The following is a 15218-nucleotide window of genomic DNA, read 5'->3' as shown; positions in this document are numbered from 1 at the left end:
TGCCTATATGACCCCCCAGGGTCAGCCTGCAGGGAGGCTCTTAATCCGCCAGTGCTCACCCCAATATTGCCTGGAGGTCCCGGTGTGACCGCACATTGCAGACTTGGGGTCTCTCTCCCCATTTGATTTGGCAGTTCTGTATCGTGGGTAGTGGGGACTTCCCATCCAACATGGTCTGGAATGACCCCATGTTATCACAGAGGTTTTCACACACCTCAAGCAAACTCCTTTCCTTTGCCAGCCTTCTCCAAGCAGTTTAGCAGAGGCCTGGGCTTTCCCCTTCCCCCAAATTCACCCAGGGAAGCAGGAGGCAGCCAATGCTGAAGGAAAGGAAATGGCACTGGGGAAGCAGGGCGGCGGGGGAAGGAGGGGGGGAGCGGGGGGGGAAGGCAGAGAAGTTCCTGAAGTTTTCTGTCCTGGATAGTTGGAATAAATCTCATTTTCTCCGGTCTCCGTGCCGGGACGAGGATTGGCTCGGTAGTGCCGCAGCCCGCCCCCTCCTTCCCGCGTCCCCTCCCCGCCAGCTTCGCTCCCTCGCTCCCGTGGCACCGGGGCGTCAGGCACCCAAAGAGCAGCCTGGGGAGCCAAGCTTGGGGGGACGGGCGTGGGAAAAGGGGGGCGCACCTCCCCTTCCCCGCTGGGACGCAGCGCCGGTTGTCCTCACAGCCAACTTGGAGGGACGCACGGAGAGCGTCTCCCAACTTTTCGGACGGAGGAAGAGACAAAAAAAAAAAAGAGTGGCCAAAAAAAGAGGTATTAGTATACTAATTTTGGTATGGATGTGCGGAGAGATGGGGGGTTGTATCGGAGGAGAAGGGAAGGGGGTTGTAAGAAGGGGAGTGAGGAGGTGGGAAAAGCGGGAGGGGTGGCAAAGCGATGGGGACGGGGAGGATGTGGAAAAAGAAAGGGAGATGGCAGGAATGCGACTGGAAACGGGGTGGAGAGGAAGGAAGGGAAAGCGGGAGCAAAGAAAGGGAAGCAGGGAAATGAAGGGGACCCAAGGATGGGGGAGAGCAGCAGAGCCCCCTCCTCATTGCTACCCCATTGCTACCACTCTCACCCCAGGAAGCTTTAATTTGGAAGTTCGAGAGCACGAGAGGGAGTAGGGAGGGGATGGCTGGAAACGTCCCAGAGCGCCTGCTTGGAAAAACACCCTTGTTATAGGCAGAGATATAAATATATACATAACAGCAGGCAGCACAGAAGCTGGACTTGGGATCGTTCATCCACTGCTAGGCGCTGCTCCAGGATTGTGGGAGAGCCCCAGCCCATTGCCCCCTTCCTGCCTGCATGGATCCCAAAACCCCGTTTCTTCCAGTTTTCCCTGTCCCAGAACAAAGTGAGCAGCTGGAGGAGACTCTGCCTCTCCTTCTCCTCCTCCTTTGGGAAGAGGGAGTTTTCGGCGCTTGGGAAGGCTGGGAAAGGCTTCCCGGCCGCCCACAGCCATTTCCAACCTCATCCCCCTTGTTGAGACCACCCCAGACTTCTCCTCTCCCTCTCTGGAGCTTGTCCCCTTGGGGTGTGTGCTAAGAGAGGAGGAGGGGGGAGGAAGGGGGAAAGAGGGCTGTTTTCAGCAGCTCTAGCCAACAAGACATCTGGATTATTTTCCCCCCCTTGCTGGTTTCCGCTCTTCCCAGCGAGCGGAGCAGCTCCGGCCATTCCTGGCGGGTGGAAAACCAGTGGAAACCAGCCGAGCTCAGAGGGGACACAGGGCGGGAGGAGGAGGAGGAGGAAGCTCCCGGCCATCGAAGTGAGGGGGCTTCCCGCAGCAGGGAGCTGGGGAGGGGGAGGTGGACAGGCCAGTCAGCTGGACAAGGCTCCCATTGCCCAGTGGAGGAAAGGAGAGCACAGGTCAGCCTTTGCCCTGGGAATCATGAGTTCCTGCAACACTTGGGTGGAGGGAGGGCAGAGACGTAGCAGAGAGCCAAGGATCCCCACTGAGGGTCCACAGACCTGGGAGAGGTGTTATTCCCCTCCTCCCAGCTCCTGTGCCTTGTGCCAGAGGAACATGTCCCGCCACCATCCTCCCATTCCAAACCTTCCTTGTGTCCCCACTCTTGAGGCTTTGCACAGCCACAAGAGCCATGGGACTGAGGATAGGCAGGAAGCAATGCTGCCACTGTCCTAGTGTCCTCACCGGTGCCACCAAGGGAGGCAGCCAATGGTGGCAGCCTCCCCGGGGGGAGGTGTGTTTTCCCTTCCCAGGCATTAACCCCTGGCAGATAAGAGGGGCCCCGGGTGAGCAAACAAGGCCAAGGCAAGGCGAAAACACATGTTCTGCCAGGAGAGCAGCCCAGTGCCCAGGGCTCTCTGGCACTTGCTCAAAGGTGACATGGGGACACAGCTAGCAGGCAGAGGGCATTGCAGGGGGAGATTGATGGAGATACAACAATGTGGTCTGGGCAAGCAGGGGCTGAGTTGTGTAGGGTTTGTGCATCTGCCTTTGGTATCCTGGCCACCACACACTGCTGGGGCCACGCAGATCCCAGCATCCTCCTTGACATCCTGTTCCCCCAGAGGCCATGCAGCCCCACGGTCATTGCCCCAGCACTGCAGCCTCCAGCACCGCCTGCCTCCCCCCATGCTCAGCTGCTGCATTCTGCATTCACGCCCCAGCAAAGCACCTTGGGATCCAGCCAGGGAAGGACAAACAAACCAATACACAAATATTGCATTTTTCCCTCTCTGCTCCTCCTCCTCCCTGAGAACTGTGCCATACCTCAGGCCTCACCCTCTCCTGAAGGGTTTGTCTGAGTAGTGAGAAGCAGGGAGAGGTTTCTCACCCCATGGGGCAGGGCATGGGGAAGAAATCCTCAGCAAGGATTGCAATGGGCAGAGGGAAGGGCACATTCTTGGGGACACTTCCCCAAGGCCAGTCAGCCCCATTGCTCCCAGGAGGAAAGCCAGTGAGACTGGGAAAATTCTCTCCAAGGACCTCACCTTTCTTTGTTTTCTTTAGGAAATCAAGAAGCTCTCCCAGCCACCCTGCAGCTCCTGGCACCCACCTGTGCAGCAGTTCCCAACATTAGATCAGCTTCCAGTAGCATCTGGGATGACCACAGACCCTCCTGGGGACACCTACTTGCCATGACCATCGTCATCACCGGGTGAGAAAGTTTCCTGAAGAACTCACTTCTGCCAAGGCCACCAACTGCTGGGACATCCCCACGCTGGGTGACTTCATGAGCGTAACGTAGAGCAGGGACGCAGGGGCAGGCAGCATTGCCACCAGATCAAAACCAAGGCAAGGCGATTCGCACCTCCTGGTGATGGGGATGTGACAGGCCATCCCGTTGCTGGAAACTGGTTTTGGGTTCTTTGGAAGGTGTGGAACAAGGAGGATCAAGATGAGCCTGGGGAAGCTGCCAGTGCTCAGCTGGGTGTCGGGCTCCCATGGCAAGCGGCGGCTGAAGTCGGAGCTGACACCAGACATGATCAGCCCACCACTGGGGGACTTTCGGCACACCATGCATGTGGGACGCGGCGGGGATGTCTTTGGGGACACCTCCTTCCTCAGCAACCATGGCGGAGCTGAGCCAGCCAAGGCCAACAACTTTTTTGCCCGCACACTGCGTCATGTCCGACGGACACCACAGAGGAGACGGGGCAGCGGGAGCCAGGCAGGAGCATCACCCGAACCCCCGGCCATCTCGCCCATCATCAAGAATGCTGTGTCGCTGCCACAGCTCAATGAGACAGCATATGACAGCGATGGTGGTTTGACCAGCAAGTACTCCTTCAAGAATGCCTCAAACAGACTCTCCAAAGCACACCAGACCTACGGTGAGTGCAAGGATGGGGGTGGTAGCTGATGCCCAGACACCCTTATGTCCCACTGTGGCAATGCCCATGCCACAGCACAGCCATCTCCACCTCCGTACTGAAGCCCCCAGCAGCCCCCAGGTGTCCCAGTCCCTTCATCTCCATGTGTCTCTCAAGGGTCTTTATCCCTCCCTTTCCTGCTGTTCCTTCATCCCATCCCGCTGGCCAGCATTCAGGAAGGCCCCATTTGGAAGGGATGTGGGATGGGTGGATGGGACAGCTGAGGGGATCTTCTCTAGCCTCATAGCACTGGGCTGTGACTCAGCTTTTTTCCAGAGGCTGAGGCCAAAGATTTCAGGAGGGTCTGGGTGCCTGTGGCAACCAAGGGACATGGTTGGGCTCAGAGGGAAAGGCAAGCTGAGGCAATGCTGCCATCTCCTGGTCCCACCCACCCTGCTTCATTCCCACCGGCCTTTTACCATGCTTGCTGCCCGTCAGGAGACCACAGCCCTGGGCTTTGGAGATAGCACCCCTGGGCTACAGTATTGTGATGCCACTGGGCCCTATAAGGGAGGTAATCTGGCCAGTGCCACCAACCTCTACTGGCATCGGCATCCCTTGTCCAATGGCCACGTAGGCTTTGTCCCACCGTGGCACCCTGGCTGTGCTCACCAACCATCACTTCTACTTTGCAGGGCTGGAGTCTGGGTTTTGCACCATCCCTCGTGTCCCTCGCCTGGAAAAGGCTCAGGAGAGCACCTTCCCTGGGGAAGAAGAGCTGGATCGCTCAGACTCCCTGCTCTCTTTCCGCCTGGACCTGGGGCCCTCTCTCATGAGTGAGCTCCTCCAGGCAATGAGCTTCTCTGAAACCAATGGGAATCAGGTAGCAGAGGATGGCCAAGACCCACCTGGCAGCTGTGTGCTCCCACATAGTGAGGGAACCAAGGACGGAGACCCTCCAGGACCAAACACATCCCATGGAGAGCTGAAGGCAAAACCCAGCTTCTGGGACCACTCTGGGCAGGCCGGCTCACTTCTGGGACTGTCCATCCGTGCCAATGGACAGGCACATGCCATTGAGCAGCCCAGAGAGGATCCAGCACAGGCCTCTGCACCAGGGGCAGTGCCCGGAGGGACCCTATGGCAGGGGCACTGGAACGACTGCTCCATTGAGGCAGGAGAGTTCGAGCGGGCAGCCCAGGTCCTGGCTCGCCATTATGGGGGGACAAGCACCCCACGCAGCTCAGAGAAGGGTGAGGGTGCCCGGCAAGTCTGGACACGGGCTGCCTGGGAGAGCCCCAGCAGCAACTCGTGGCAGCCACAAGTGACAGCAGCCAGACCATCCCCAGAGGACACCTGGGACCAAGGAGAGGAGGAGGATGAGGAAGACGAGCTCCCCAGCCTGCAAGAGGGGTACGTTGGCACCCGGGGGGGCCGCAGCAATTCTTTCGAGTATGCCGACGAGGAGGAGGATGATGAAGTAAAGGTGTGAATGGCCATCCCACCATCACAGCCCCACTTCCAAAGACATCAGTGCTGTGGTCATCACCTTCCTTCTTATCTCCCACCTCTGGTGGCAGACCCAGCAGGCAACTTCCTGGCCTTCACCTTAGGGCAGCAGAGTGCAAGGCAGGCAGGAGGGGACCCCATTTCCCGCAGGGCCCCCAGGTCTGGCAGGGTGCTGCAAGGAGGGGTGAGGGCTGTGCACTGCACTGTGCCAAGATACAGCCCTTCTCTTTCCCTATTAGATGCCAAACAAACGTTCCCATGTGCCAAAGAAACCCTCGAGCCCCTTCCCACCCCAGCCCACATCCCCTCACAAGCAAACGATTTGCTCAGGAAAGGAAGCAGTAGTGACAAGCAGGGATCAGAGAGAGCCCACAGACACTGAGCTCGATCCCTTGGTGCAAAACCCTGCCCTGAGAAGGTAGGGGTGACCATGGAGGTGGCAGTGGCAGCCATGGAGGTGGCAGTGGCTGCACCAGGCACCCAGCCAGCATTCCTCTTGCGGTACCTTCCCCTTGCCTCCTGCTGCTGAACACCACTGAGGAAGTCTCTTTGTCCTTGCAGGGAGTCTCCTTGCAGCAGGGAGGGGGAGAAACTTTGTGGTTTGCCAGAGGTGAGACTGTCTGCGCACCAAATACTGCCTTAAAAACTCCCTTTCCCTTCAACCCACCTCACAACAAGGAGACTCCCTCTCTGCAGCCATTATTCCCCACCCTTGTCCCTCTACCCATCCCCCCCCAAAACACCCCTCTTTACAGAGTGCCTTGTCCCAAGGACACACACGGAGGATGCTGAGTGCCCCTCTCTGAGCATCCCCGGGTGATGCAGCCACCCTGGGACAAGCGGCCTCCACGTTGCCTAGCACAGAAGCGCCTTTGTGCCGTGGTGTGGAGCCAAGATGTTCGGGGGCTGAGGTCACCAGAAGGACCCTCACAGCACCCTCCTTGTTCTCCGGGACAGACGGGGGTGTACAGTAGGGGGAGATGCCATTGGGCTGCGCTCCTACGTGGCTCACCCGCCGCCTAGTCCTTGTGCAGAATAAAGAGGCTCCAGCGTGCGCGTGCTATACGTGGGAGCCAGGCAGTCATTGCAGGCAGGTTAAGGGCAAGCCCTCCTCCCTCAGCCCCCCCAGAGCAGTGCCAACACGTTCCCAGCTCCAACCATCAGCACTCAGCAGGGCCATGCAGGATCAGCATCCAGCCCGTGCCAGGGAGATGGCTCTCAGGATGAGCTCCCCCTGTTCTCTGCTTCCTGGACTGTGGCACAAGCTCCAGACCAAAGACCTACGTCTGTGAAACAGCCTTTCTGCCCCCACTCTGTACCCCGTGCACTTATTGTCCTTATTAAAGCAGTTTTGATACTAACTTCTCTGGTGCATCCCTCCCTCAGTTGCAGCAACCTTATCATCTTCCCTCAACCACTTTGGTCGAGCCACTCTGATCCCTGTGGGATTTCCCATCACCTCTCCTATAAGTAAGTTGGGCTTGTTCAGCCTGGAGAAGAGAAGGCTGCAGGGAAACCTCACTGTAGCCTTCCAGTAATTGAAGGGAGCTTATAAGCAGGAGGAGGACTGGCTTTGTACGCAGTGTGATAGTGATAAGACAAGGGTGAATGCTATTGAACTAAAATAGGGAAGATTTAGATTCGATGATAGGAGGAAAATTCATTACTCAGAGAGTGGTGAGCTGCTGACACAGAATGCTCAGAGAAGTTGTGGGTGCCCCATCCCTGAAGGTTTGAGGCCAGGTTGGATCCTTAGGCAGCCTGAGCTGGTGGTAGGTGGCAGCCCTGCCCATGGCAGCGGGGAGGAACTGGATGATCTTTAAGGCCCCTTCCAATTCAACATAAACATCACATGTTGACCAATGAGAGCAAGGAGGTGATGCTTGTCCTCGCATTCAGCCCTCCCCTGCTCTTCCTCCCAGCGCTGTTGGAGGCATTGCAATCTCTCTGCTTCCTCATTTTCTGCATATTTCATTCTCCCTCCCCAGGGACATTGGGAACAGGACTGACCCAGCACACTCCAGGCCTGCCTACAAGTCCCTGCAACTGGCGTGATGCTTCTTAATTAGATCAGTGGCATCAGATAATCAAGCACTAATAGCCTGCAGTCCCATGTGAGAGACACAAGTAGGAGCTGCCTAACCCACCCAAAAACACTCCTTCCTCACTGCTCTCCCCTGCCTCACTTTCCCTTCAAGCAGGCTACAGCATGGTAATGTCAGAGTAATGGGTAATCTATCTGGAATGCACCAGATAAGTGAGGTGAGATAAGGGGGAAAGCCAGAGACAACCCCTTATCACAGTAGGAATGCCAGTATGGGGCACAGCTGTGTTCCCATCCCCACACAGCCTGGCACTATACTAGCAGGAGGGCACACAGCTCTTCCTTCTACCTATCAGAGCAAGCAGCCAAGAGGAAATGGTGAAGCCATGCCCTGAGGTTCCCAAACCTAATGTTTAATTATGTACTTTTGTGGCACCAAACGCCACATTTCTCACATCAGTCTTTTTGTTCCCCTTCCTTCCCCCTCCCCTCCCAAAAATGTGGGTGCAAGAAGAAATGGTGCATTGTGACAAGGCTCAGCAAGCATTCCCTGAGCAATCATATCCTGTCTTCCTTTTCCTTTTTCTTCTCCACCCGAACTCCACCTCCAGTGTGTTTGGCCCTGTGCACTGCTCAACCCCACATCCTGGTCTGAACCAGAAAAGCACCTGGCCTTATCTAGCAGCTATTTCCTCTTCTGTTAGTGGACAAAGCTCGGTCTTTGCCAGCATCTCTCATAGAGCCACAGAGCCAGAGACCTCACAGAAGCCAGAGCAGCTGGAGCAAGCAGTCCCAGCTGGGTTTTTATTAGCACTAGGAAACGGAACTCATCACTCCACCTTGAAGGAGGTGACCTTGAATCCTCCATGAATGTTCAAGTAGCTGATCTTGTCATAGCCATGCCGGTTGGGGAACTCCACTTCATGCCCATCTGGTAGTTTCACCACAAATTTGTCTCCCAGGAATTCAATGATGATCTGTGAGGAGGAAAGGAGGAAGGGAGGGAGGGAGGAAGGGATGGCAGGAATTGGAGAGAAAAGGAAAGGTAAGCATCCACTCCAAAGGCATAATGCTACACATGAGGGTCAGACCTGGTCTGGAGGCTGTGCTGGGGGAGCTGCAGAAAATGAGCCATTGGTATTGAGGATGTGAGCTGGCAATCGGACTATGACCCGGGGACAGGATCTCTCCTGGGGCTGTTTCAGCTACTCAGGTTGTAAACTTGGAGCAGATAAACCTAAGTGCTGCCTTTGCTAAATATACCACATGGCTTAGATTTGAACAGAGTAGAATGAACCTGATGTTTTATTGCCCTCATCACAGCCAGGAAAAAGGAGTGTTAGACGTAAACATGCTCAAACAGACAGAACAGGGACTCATCACTGATCATTGCAAATAAAAGGGACTTCTCAAAGCTGTCACTTATCCTCTGCTTCCCCAGCATTCAGCCATGACTGAGGAAATAAGACTCTTCTCTACAGCCATATGAAGTGATCTACTCCTGAACACAGCCCTAGTAGCATCTTGGGACATAGGACAGAGTGAGGCAGCATCCCTGGCAGGAGGAGAGGTAGGACAGATTGTCAGTGTACCCAAAAGTAGTTAGGACAGAAGAGTATTTGGGGACCAGAGAAGATAGGGAACCACACTGCTTCCAGCCCAGGTCTGGCTTAAAACCTGTGTTTGCATAGGAGGCAATTAGAGAAATAAGATACAGAGCAGCAAGATCCTGCTTCCTGGAAACCTCCTTTGCTTTCACACATCCCTGGGCTGGAAGCAGTTGTAAAGCCTGAAACAGAGAAGGCTCACACAGAGTTCCACCGTTGATTTGAAGGAGAAGAAATAGCAATTAGGACCAAAAAGCCAGAGGATGAAGGAGCAGTAAAGAGAAAGGGAGGCACTGGGCAGGCAAGTGGAAGGATATGGGGTACAGGAATCTCTCTCACCATCCCACAACCCCACACCAGCACAGAGCCCTCACCTTGACAGTGGAGCCCTTGTGGAAACAGAAATGTTTATCGCGTTGCTCCTGCTGCCAGTTGTCAGAGCACAAGGAGTTGCAGACGATGACAGACTCTTTGAAACGGGGGTTGAAGTGAAGCGCCAGATCCGAGGGTTTGCAGCCGAGATTGATGGCAAACCTGTGGGTGAGTAGGAGGAAGGTCAGCTGCATGAGCAGGACAGGGTCTTGAAAGAGCTAGGATCCAATACACAGTTCTGCCCCCAAAGCCTCCATCAGCTGTGAAAATGTTTGACACCACCTGCTCGTGAACTCACCTTCAGCGTCGGTGAGTTTCTTTGCACTTACCTATCAGCATCCTCAGATATATGGCCTTTGATCTTCATGGTGCCTCCAACCTTCCAATCCAGGTTAAACATTTCAAACGTTCCCTGAGGCAGAAACAAAAAGGGGTCTGTGGATTTCCATCCGCCATTCCTCCCCTGTCACCACACTGCTTGGAGAAGGTGTCCGAGCCAGTAGAACATCTACTGTTCTCGGCAGAGGTTCCTCTCATGGCCTAAAATCATAGGCTTCTCAATAAGGGGAAGAGTGGGCTAAGTGCAGGCAGCACACAACAAAGAATGAGAAAAGAGAGGAGATGGTAACAGGCTTGCCCTCAGCACAAGGAAAGATAGAGCTTGAGAACAGAGGTATGAAGAGGATTCAAGCAGAGTGGTCCAACCCCCCATTTGGTGGACAGCACCGCTCACAGCCCAAGAAATGCAAGGATTGAGAGTGGAGGTCTTCATGCCTTATCCCATCCCTCACATAGCCTCGCTGACTGCATGCCAGCCTGAACACCCTGGGCAACAGCAGGCAGGAGCAGAAGCCCTTACAGCCATCTTCCTTGGAGGGCAGTCAGCAGGCAGGGAACCACCAGCAGTTTAGCTCAGAAATGCTTCATATAGACGACCTCACATCCCTTCACTTCCCTGTGGATTATATATTAACATATTAAGCAGACTGAGTCATGCACATATCTTTCCCCTAGGGACCAGCCTCTTTGTTGAATTCCCTATGGAGGCACCAGTGCACGTGGCCCTTAGTGGTGCTACTGCAGCCACCATGTAGGACAAGCAGCTCCCTAGCTTGCTATGGAGGTCTGACCACCACGTTCGTTTCTATTCTTGCTGTAACAGCTCAGCCAAATAAAAAGCTTCCCAGCTCCTTTCTTTCTTGTGGCTCTAGATTCATCTCCAGCTCATGGATCGCACCAGCAATATGTGGAAGCTTTCTACAATCTCCCATTCAAGTTGTACTGAATCCATAACCTTTGAGATTCAGGAGCCAAGCACAGCGGGTTTGATAGCTCCATCCTCCATAACACTGAGAAACAGAAATGGGGAGTGTTACTCCACTGGTATCCTTGCCAGAGATGGGCTACAAGTCAGTAGACAGTTCCTCAGATTTGGTAGAAGTTGTTGGTGCTGTATTTCCAGAATCCAGAAATCAGTAGAAAAGCAAGAGGGAAGCTCAGAAGAGCAGCAGCCCCTCCATCCCTCCCAAGCCCCATCCCTGCAGAGAGCAGCTGGGAGGCAGTTCCTGCCCTCCCCCAAAGGCTCCAGATGTGACAGGAGATAAAGGCTGATAAGCACTCCTTCCCTGAAGGTACTTCCTATTTATCTGTGACCAGTGGGCCATAAAGACCAGCAGGCTCTGGCAATTTATTTACTGTTGAGGTCACTGAAGTCGCTGGTGAAACTCCCCAGGGCTGAACTTTGGTCTGCAGGAGCAGGTGATGTGGGTGGTTGCATACAGACAGTGGTTTCCAGCATTAGGTCTGTTTGCCATCACACTGCGGTGCGTCCCACGCACACACACATGTTCACATTGCCTTCATCATGCCCACTGATCCCCCTGGCAGGGGGTGAGGCTGCCCACGAGGGAGAGCAGCACGTGTCCCAGGGATGGAGAAAACCACTTGCGCAGGGAGTTGTGTGCAGAGCTGCGGATGTGAGAATATACACAGGCAGGGAGAGAGGCAGGAAAGAGGAGAGGGGCTGTGAGATTTCTTCGAGATAACAGTAACCCCCCTCGTGCAAACGCTCAGCAGGGGCGTTCACCCCTTTGCCATTTGCCACTGGGAACAATAGTGGGAAACCCGGCAGCAATTCTGCCAGCGCTGGCGACTTCCTTCGTCTGTAACCTCTGCATGGTCAGGAGCCAGCTCTGTGCAGATGGTCTGGCTCATGCAATGGGGTGTGCTCCCCATGTAGGAAGGGAACCCTAGAAAGGCTGAAATGCTCCGGTGCAACAGGAGGTGATGACTGGGATGACTGGAGGAGGAAGGAGACAGGTTGGTTATTTCCCAAAGACATCACAAGCATAGGGAAATGCTGTGATGTGATGGAAATGTAAACCCCAAAAAGAGAGGAAATCTGGCTACAGAGCATCTACAAAGGAGGTGAAGGTGCTACGCAGTGAGGAAAACATAAAGAATGGGTGTGGAAGCTGGTGGTCACCTGTGCAAGGGACCAAGGAACCTTTCACCCCTAAAGAGATCATCCTACAATAGGGATACAACCCCCTGACCTGAAGGTCCATCCCATGCCAACCCTGGCTGGAGGGCAGCTGCCTACACTGATGTGGGATGGCCACTTTGACACTGCTGGAGCTGGAAGAGGCCTTGTCATGTTCCTGAAGAGATAAAAGGTCCCAAAAGGTAGAGTTTGGGGTTAACACTCCTTCCTGTCCTTCCCTCTATCCCTCTGGCCTCAGGCCACCAGGAGCACCCACGGGGGGGCTCAGAGTCCTTTGGGTGACCTCTGACAGCAGCACCTATTGCCACCACCACTACCACCCAGCAGCCACACTGTATGCCAGAACCAATGCTTCCCTCCTCAGTTGGCTGCCAGGATCTGCATCCGAGGCACCAAGGAGTCTGTGCTGCAGACCAGGATCGGCACACGTTCAAGGCAAAAAGGAGCTGGAGAGAGCACGCATTCCTTCTCGGAGCAGCAGCTGCTCACTCTGCTATTATTTCCTACTGCTTCATATAATTTGTACTCCACAGCAAGCTATTGTCCCTTTCCACTGGCTATTTATTTCCTTGAATAGCCTCTGGGGAAGGATTTCAGGGAGAGAGTAAGGAAAAAAGAAAAACCCTACACAATAAATATCAAGCAGTGACCTGATTTAAACCATGTACTCTGACCTCATTCAGGCTCCAGTAACATTTCCTCCCTCTAGTCCTCATCAAGGCTCATTTCTGCCTCAGTTTCCCCCTTTTTATGAAGCCTCCTGCCTTAGAGGGCTGTGGGGTGGATTTCAAGAAGCTAAGCCTAGGATTTCTGCTATCTTGAACTTCAAGAGGGCGGACTTTGACCTGCTCAGGACGCTTGTAGCACGGGTCCCTTGGGAGTCACTCCTTAAGGGTAAAGGGGTCCAGGAAGCCTGGACGCTCCTCAAGGTGGAAATCTTAAAGGCTCAAAAACAGGCTGTCCCTGAATACTGTAAGGCGAGCCGTAGGGGGAGAAGTCCGGTGTGGATGAGCCGGGAATTACTGTCAAGACTCAGGAAGAAAAAGAGAGTCTATGTCCTCTGGAAGAAGGGACAGGCTACGAGGGGAGATTACAAGGAAGTTGCTAAGGTATGCAGGGAGGAAGTCCGGAAGGCAAAAGCCCATCTTGAACTTAGATTGGCCACTGCAGTAAAGCAGAATAAGAAATCCTTTTACAAATATATCAATGGCAAGAGAAAAACCAAGGATAATCTCTGTCCTTTAATTGATGCGGCGGGGAACGTGACCACAGATGACAAGGAGAAGGCTGAGGTCCTCAACGCCTTCTTTACATCTGCCTTTAATAGTCAGACCAGCTATCTTCAGGGCACTTTGTGCCCTGATCTGGATATCTGGGCTGACACGCAGAATGTCTCCCCGGAGATCGAGGTGGAGACAGTTAGAGAGCTCCTCCTCCATCTGGACAGTCACAGGTCCATGGGACCGGATGGGCTTCATCCTAGGGTGCTGAGGGAGTTGGCGGGGGTGATTGCTAAGCCGCTCTCAGCTATCTGCCAGCGCTCCTGGTTGACTGGAGAGGTTCCAGAGGATTGGAGGCTTGCTGATGTGACGCCCATCTACAAGAAGGGCCATAAGGAGGATCTGGGGAACTACAGGCCTGTCAGCCTGACATCAGTGCCAGGGAAGGTCATGGAACAAATCCTCCTGGGAGAGATCACACGGCTCGTGCGCGACGTTCACGGGATCAGGCCCAGCCAGCATGGGTTCATGAAAGGCAGATTGTGTTTGACCAACCTCACCTCCTTCTACGACTGGGTGACCAGACTGGTAGATGAGGGAAAGGCAGTTGATGTAGTCTACCTAGACTTCAGCAAAGCCTTTGACATGGTCTCTCACAGTATCCTTCTGCAGAAACTGGCTGCCCGTGGCTTGGACAGTTTTACCCTCCGTTGGATAAGGAACTGGCTGGAGGGCCGTGCTCAACGGGTGGTGGTCAATGGAGTGAAGTCTAGCTGGAGACCTGTTACAAGTGGTGTCCCCCAGGGGTTGGTACTGGGGCCCATCCTGTTTAATATCTTCATTGACGACTTAGATGAAGGGATTGAGTGTACCCTGAGTAAGTTTGCAGACACCAAGTTGGGAGGTGGTATCGATCTGCCTGAGGGCAGGGAGGCCCTGCAGAGGGATCTAGATAAGCTGGATCGCTGGGCTGAGGTGAATGGGATGAGGTTTAACAAGGCCAAGTGTCGGGTTCTGCACTTTGGCCACAACAACCCCATGCAGCGTTACAGGCTTGGGGATGAGTGGTTGGATGACTGTGAAGAGGAAAGGGACCTGGGGGTGTTGGTTGATGCTTGGCTGAACATGAGCCGACAGTGTGCCCAGGTGGCCAAGAGGGCCAACGGCATCCTGGCCTGCATTAGAAATGGTGTGGCCAGCAGGAGCAGGGAGGTGAGCATCCCCCTCTACTCAGCACTGGTGAGGCCGCACCTCGAGTACTGTGTTCAGTTTTGGGCCCCTCACTACAAGAAAGACATTGAGGCCCTGGAGCGCGTCCAGAGAAGGGCAACGAAACTGGTGAGGGGTCTGGAGCACAAGTCTTATGAGGAGTGGCTGAGGGAGCTGGGATTGTTCAGTCTGGAGAAGAGGAGGCTCAGGGGAGACCTCACTGCACTGTACAACTTCCTGAAGGGAGGTTGAGGTGCAAAAGGGTCTGGCCTCTTCTCCCAGGCAAATAGTAGGACCCGAGGAAACGGCCAGAAGTTGTACCAGAGGAGGTTTAGGTTGGATATTAGGAGAAACTTTTTCTCTCAAAGGGTGGTCAGGCACTGGAATGGCTGCCCAGGGAGGTGGTGGAGTCGCCGTCCCTGGTAGTGTTCAAGAGGCGCCTGGATGAGGAGCTACGAGAGATGGTTTAGTAGCTTGTGGTACTAATAGGAATGGGAGGGTGGTTGGACTAGATGATCTTGCAGGTCGTTTCCAACCTTGTGATTCTGTGATTCTGTGATTCTGTGATTCTGTGATTTCGCCTCTATCTCCCCCAGTCAGAAAAAAAAAAAAAAAAAAACACAATTTTGAAAGGACCATCCTGCACCAGGGAGACTTTGGTTTGCCTCTGATAATCCACACAGATAATCCACAACCTTCACCCAACCTATCCCTAGGCTCTGTCAGCCAGCCAGCTTCCTAATGGAGGAAGACGGTGAGAACAAAACGTACTTACCTCAGCAAGCAGTGAGGTAAGCAGAAGACTGGATAAGCAGGTCTGTGGATCTGGAAGGTGTGTACAGAAGTGGATAGTCCAGGAGATGCAGAAGCCAAGGCAATGATAAACACAAGGAAACTAGTGCTTCTGAATACTAACCTGCTTCCTAACTGGATGGGTCCTCTACAGAAGGACTCGAATTCTCCACTAAAATGGGAAAGAACAAAGGATTGGA

General features: G+C 54.2%; 2 protein-coding genes across 3 annotated transcripts; one reads left to right on the top strand and one right to left on the bottom strand.

Annotated features, from left to right (window-relative positions):
- The first annotated feature begins 515 nt into the window (after positions 1-515).
- On the top strand, positions 516-6632 carry CDC42EP1 (CDC42 effector protein 1). Its single transcript, XM_042838032.1, has 3 exons — positions 516-753; positions 2960-3783; positions 4458-6632. The coding sequence occupies exons 2-3, from the start codon at positions 3348-3350 to the stop codon at positions 5252-5254; spliced, it is 1233 nt and encodes a 410-aa protein (XP_042693966.1). The 5' UTR covers positions 516-753; positions 2960-3347; the 3' UTR covers positions 5255-6632.
- Positions 6633-8077: 1445 nt separating this feature from the next.
- Positions 8078-10262, bottom strand: LGALS2 (galectin 2). Of its 2 annotated transcripts, none has more exons than XM_042837762.1 (4): positions 10154-10262; positions 9624-9706; positions 9297-9456; positions 8078-8292 (listed from the first exon to the last, which is right to left on the bottom strand). In XM_042837762.1, the coding sequence occupies exons 1-4, from the start codon at positions 10157-10159 to the stop codon at positions 8146-8148; spliced, it is 396 nt and encodes a 131-aa protein (XP_042693696.1). In that variant the 5' UTR covers positions 10160-10262; the 3' UTR covers positions 8078-8145. The 2 variants fall into 2 exon arrangements, with proteins under 2 accessions (XP_042693696.1, XP_042693695.1); XM_042837761.1 differs by lacking the exon at positions 10154-10262 and adding an exon at positions 10069-10119.
- Between the last annotated feature and the right edge of the window lie 4956 nt (positions 10263-15218).

Source organism: Centrocercus urophasianus, unplaced genomic scaffold (genome assembly GCF_019232065.1).
Source record: "Centrocercus urophasianus isolate 14NV4802_14NV808 unplaced genomic scaffold, USGS_Curo_1.0 seq_73, whole genome shotgun sequence".
In the NCBI taxonomy this organism is placed as follows: Eukaryota; Metazoa; Chordata; class Aves; order Galliformes; family Phasianidae; genus Centrocercus; species Centrocercus urophasianus.
This window is presented reverse-complemented; position numbering and strand designations above follow the sequence as displayed.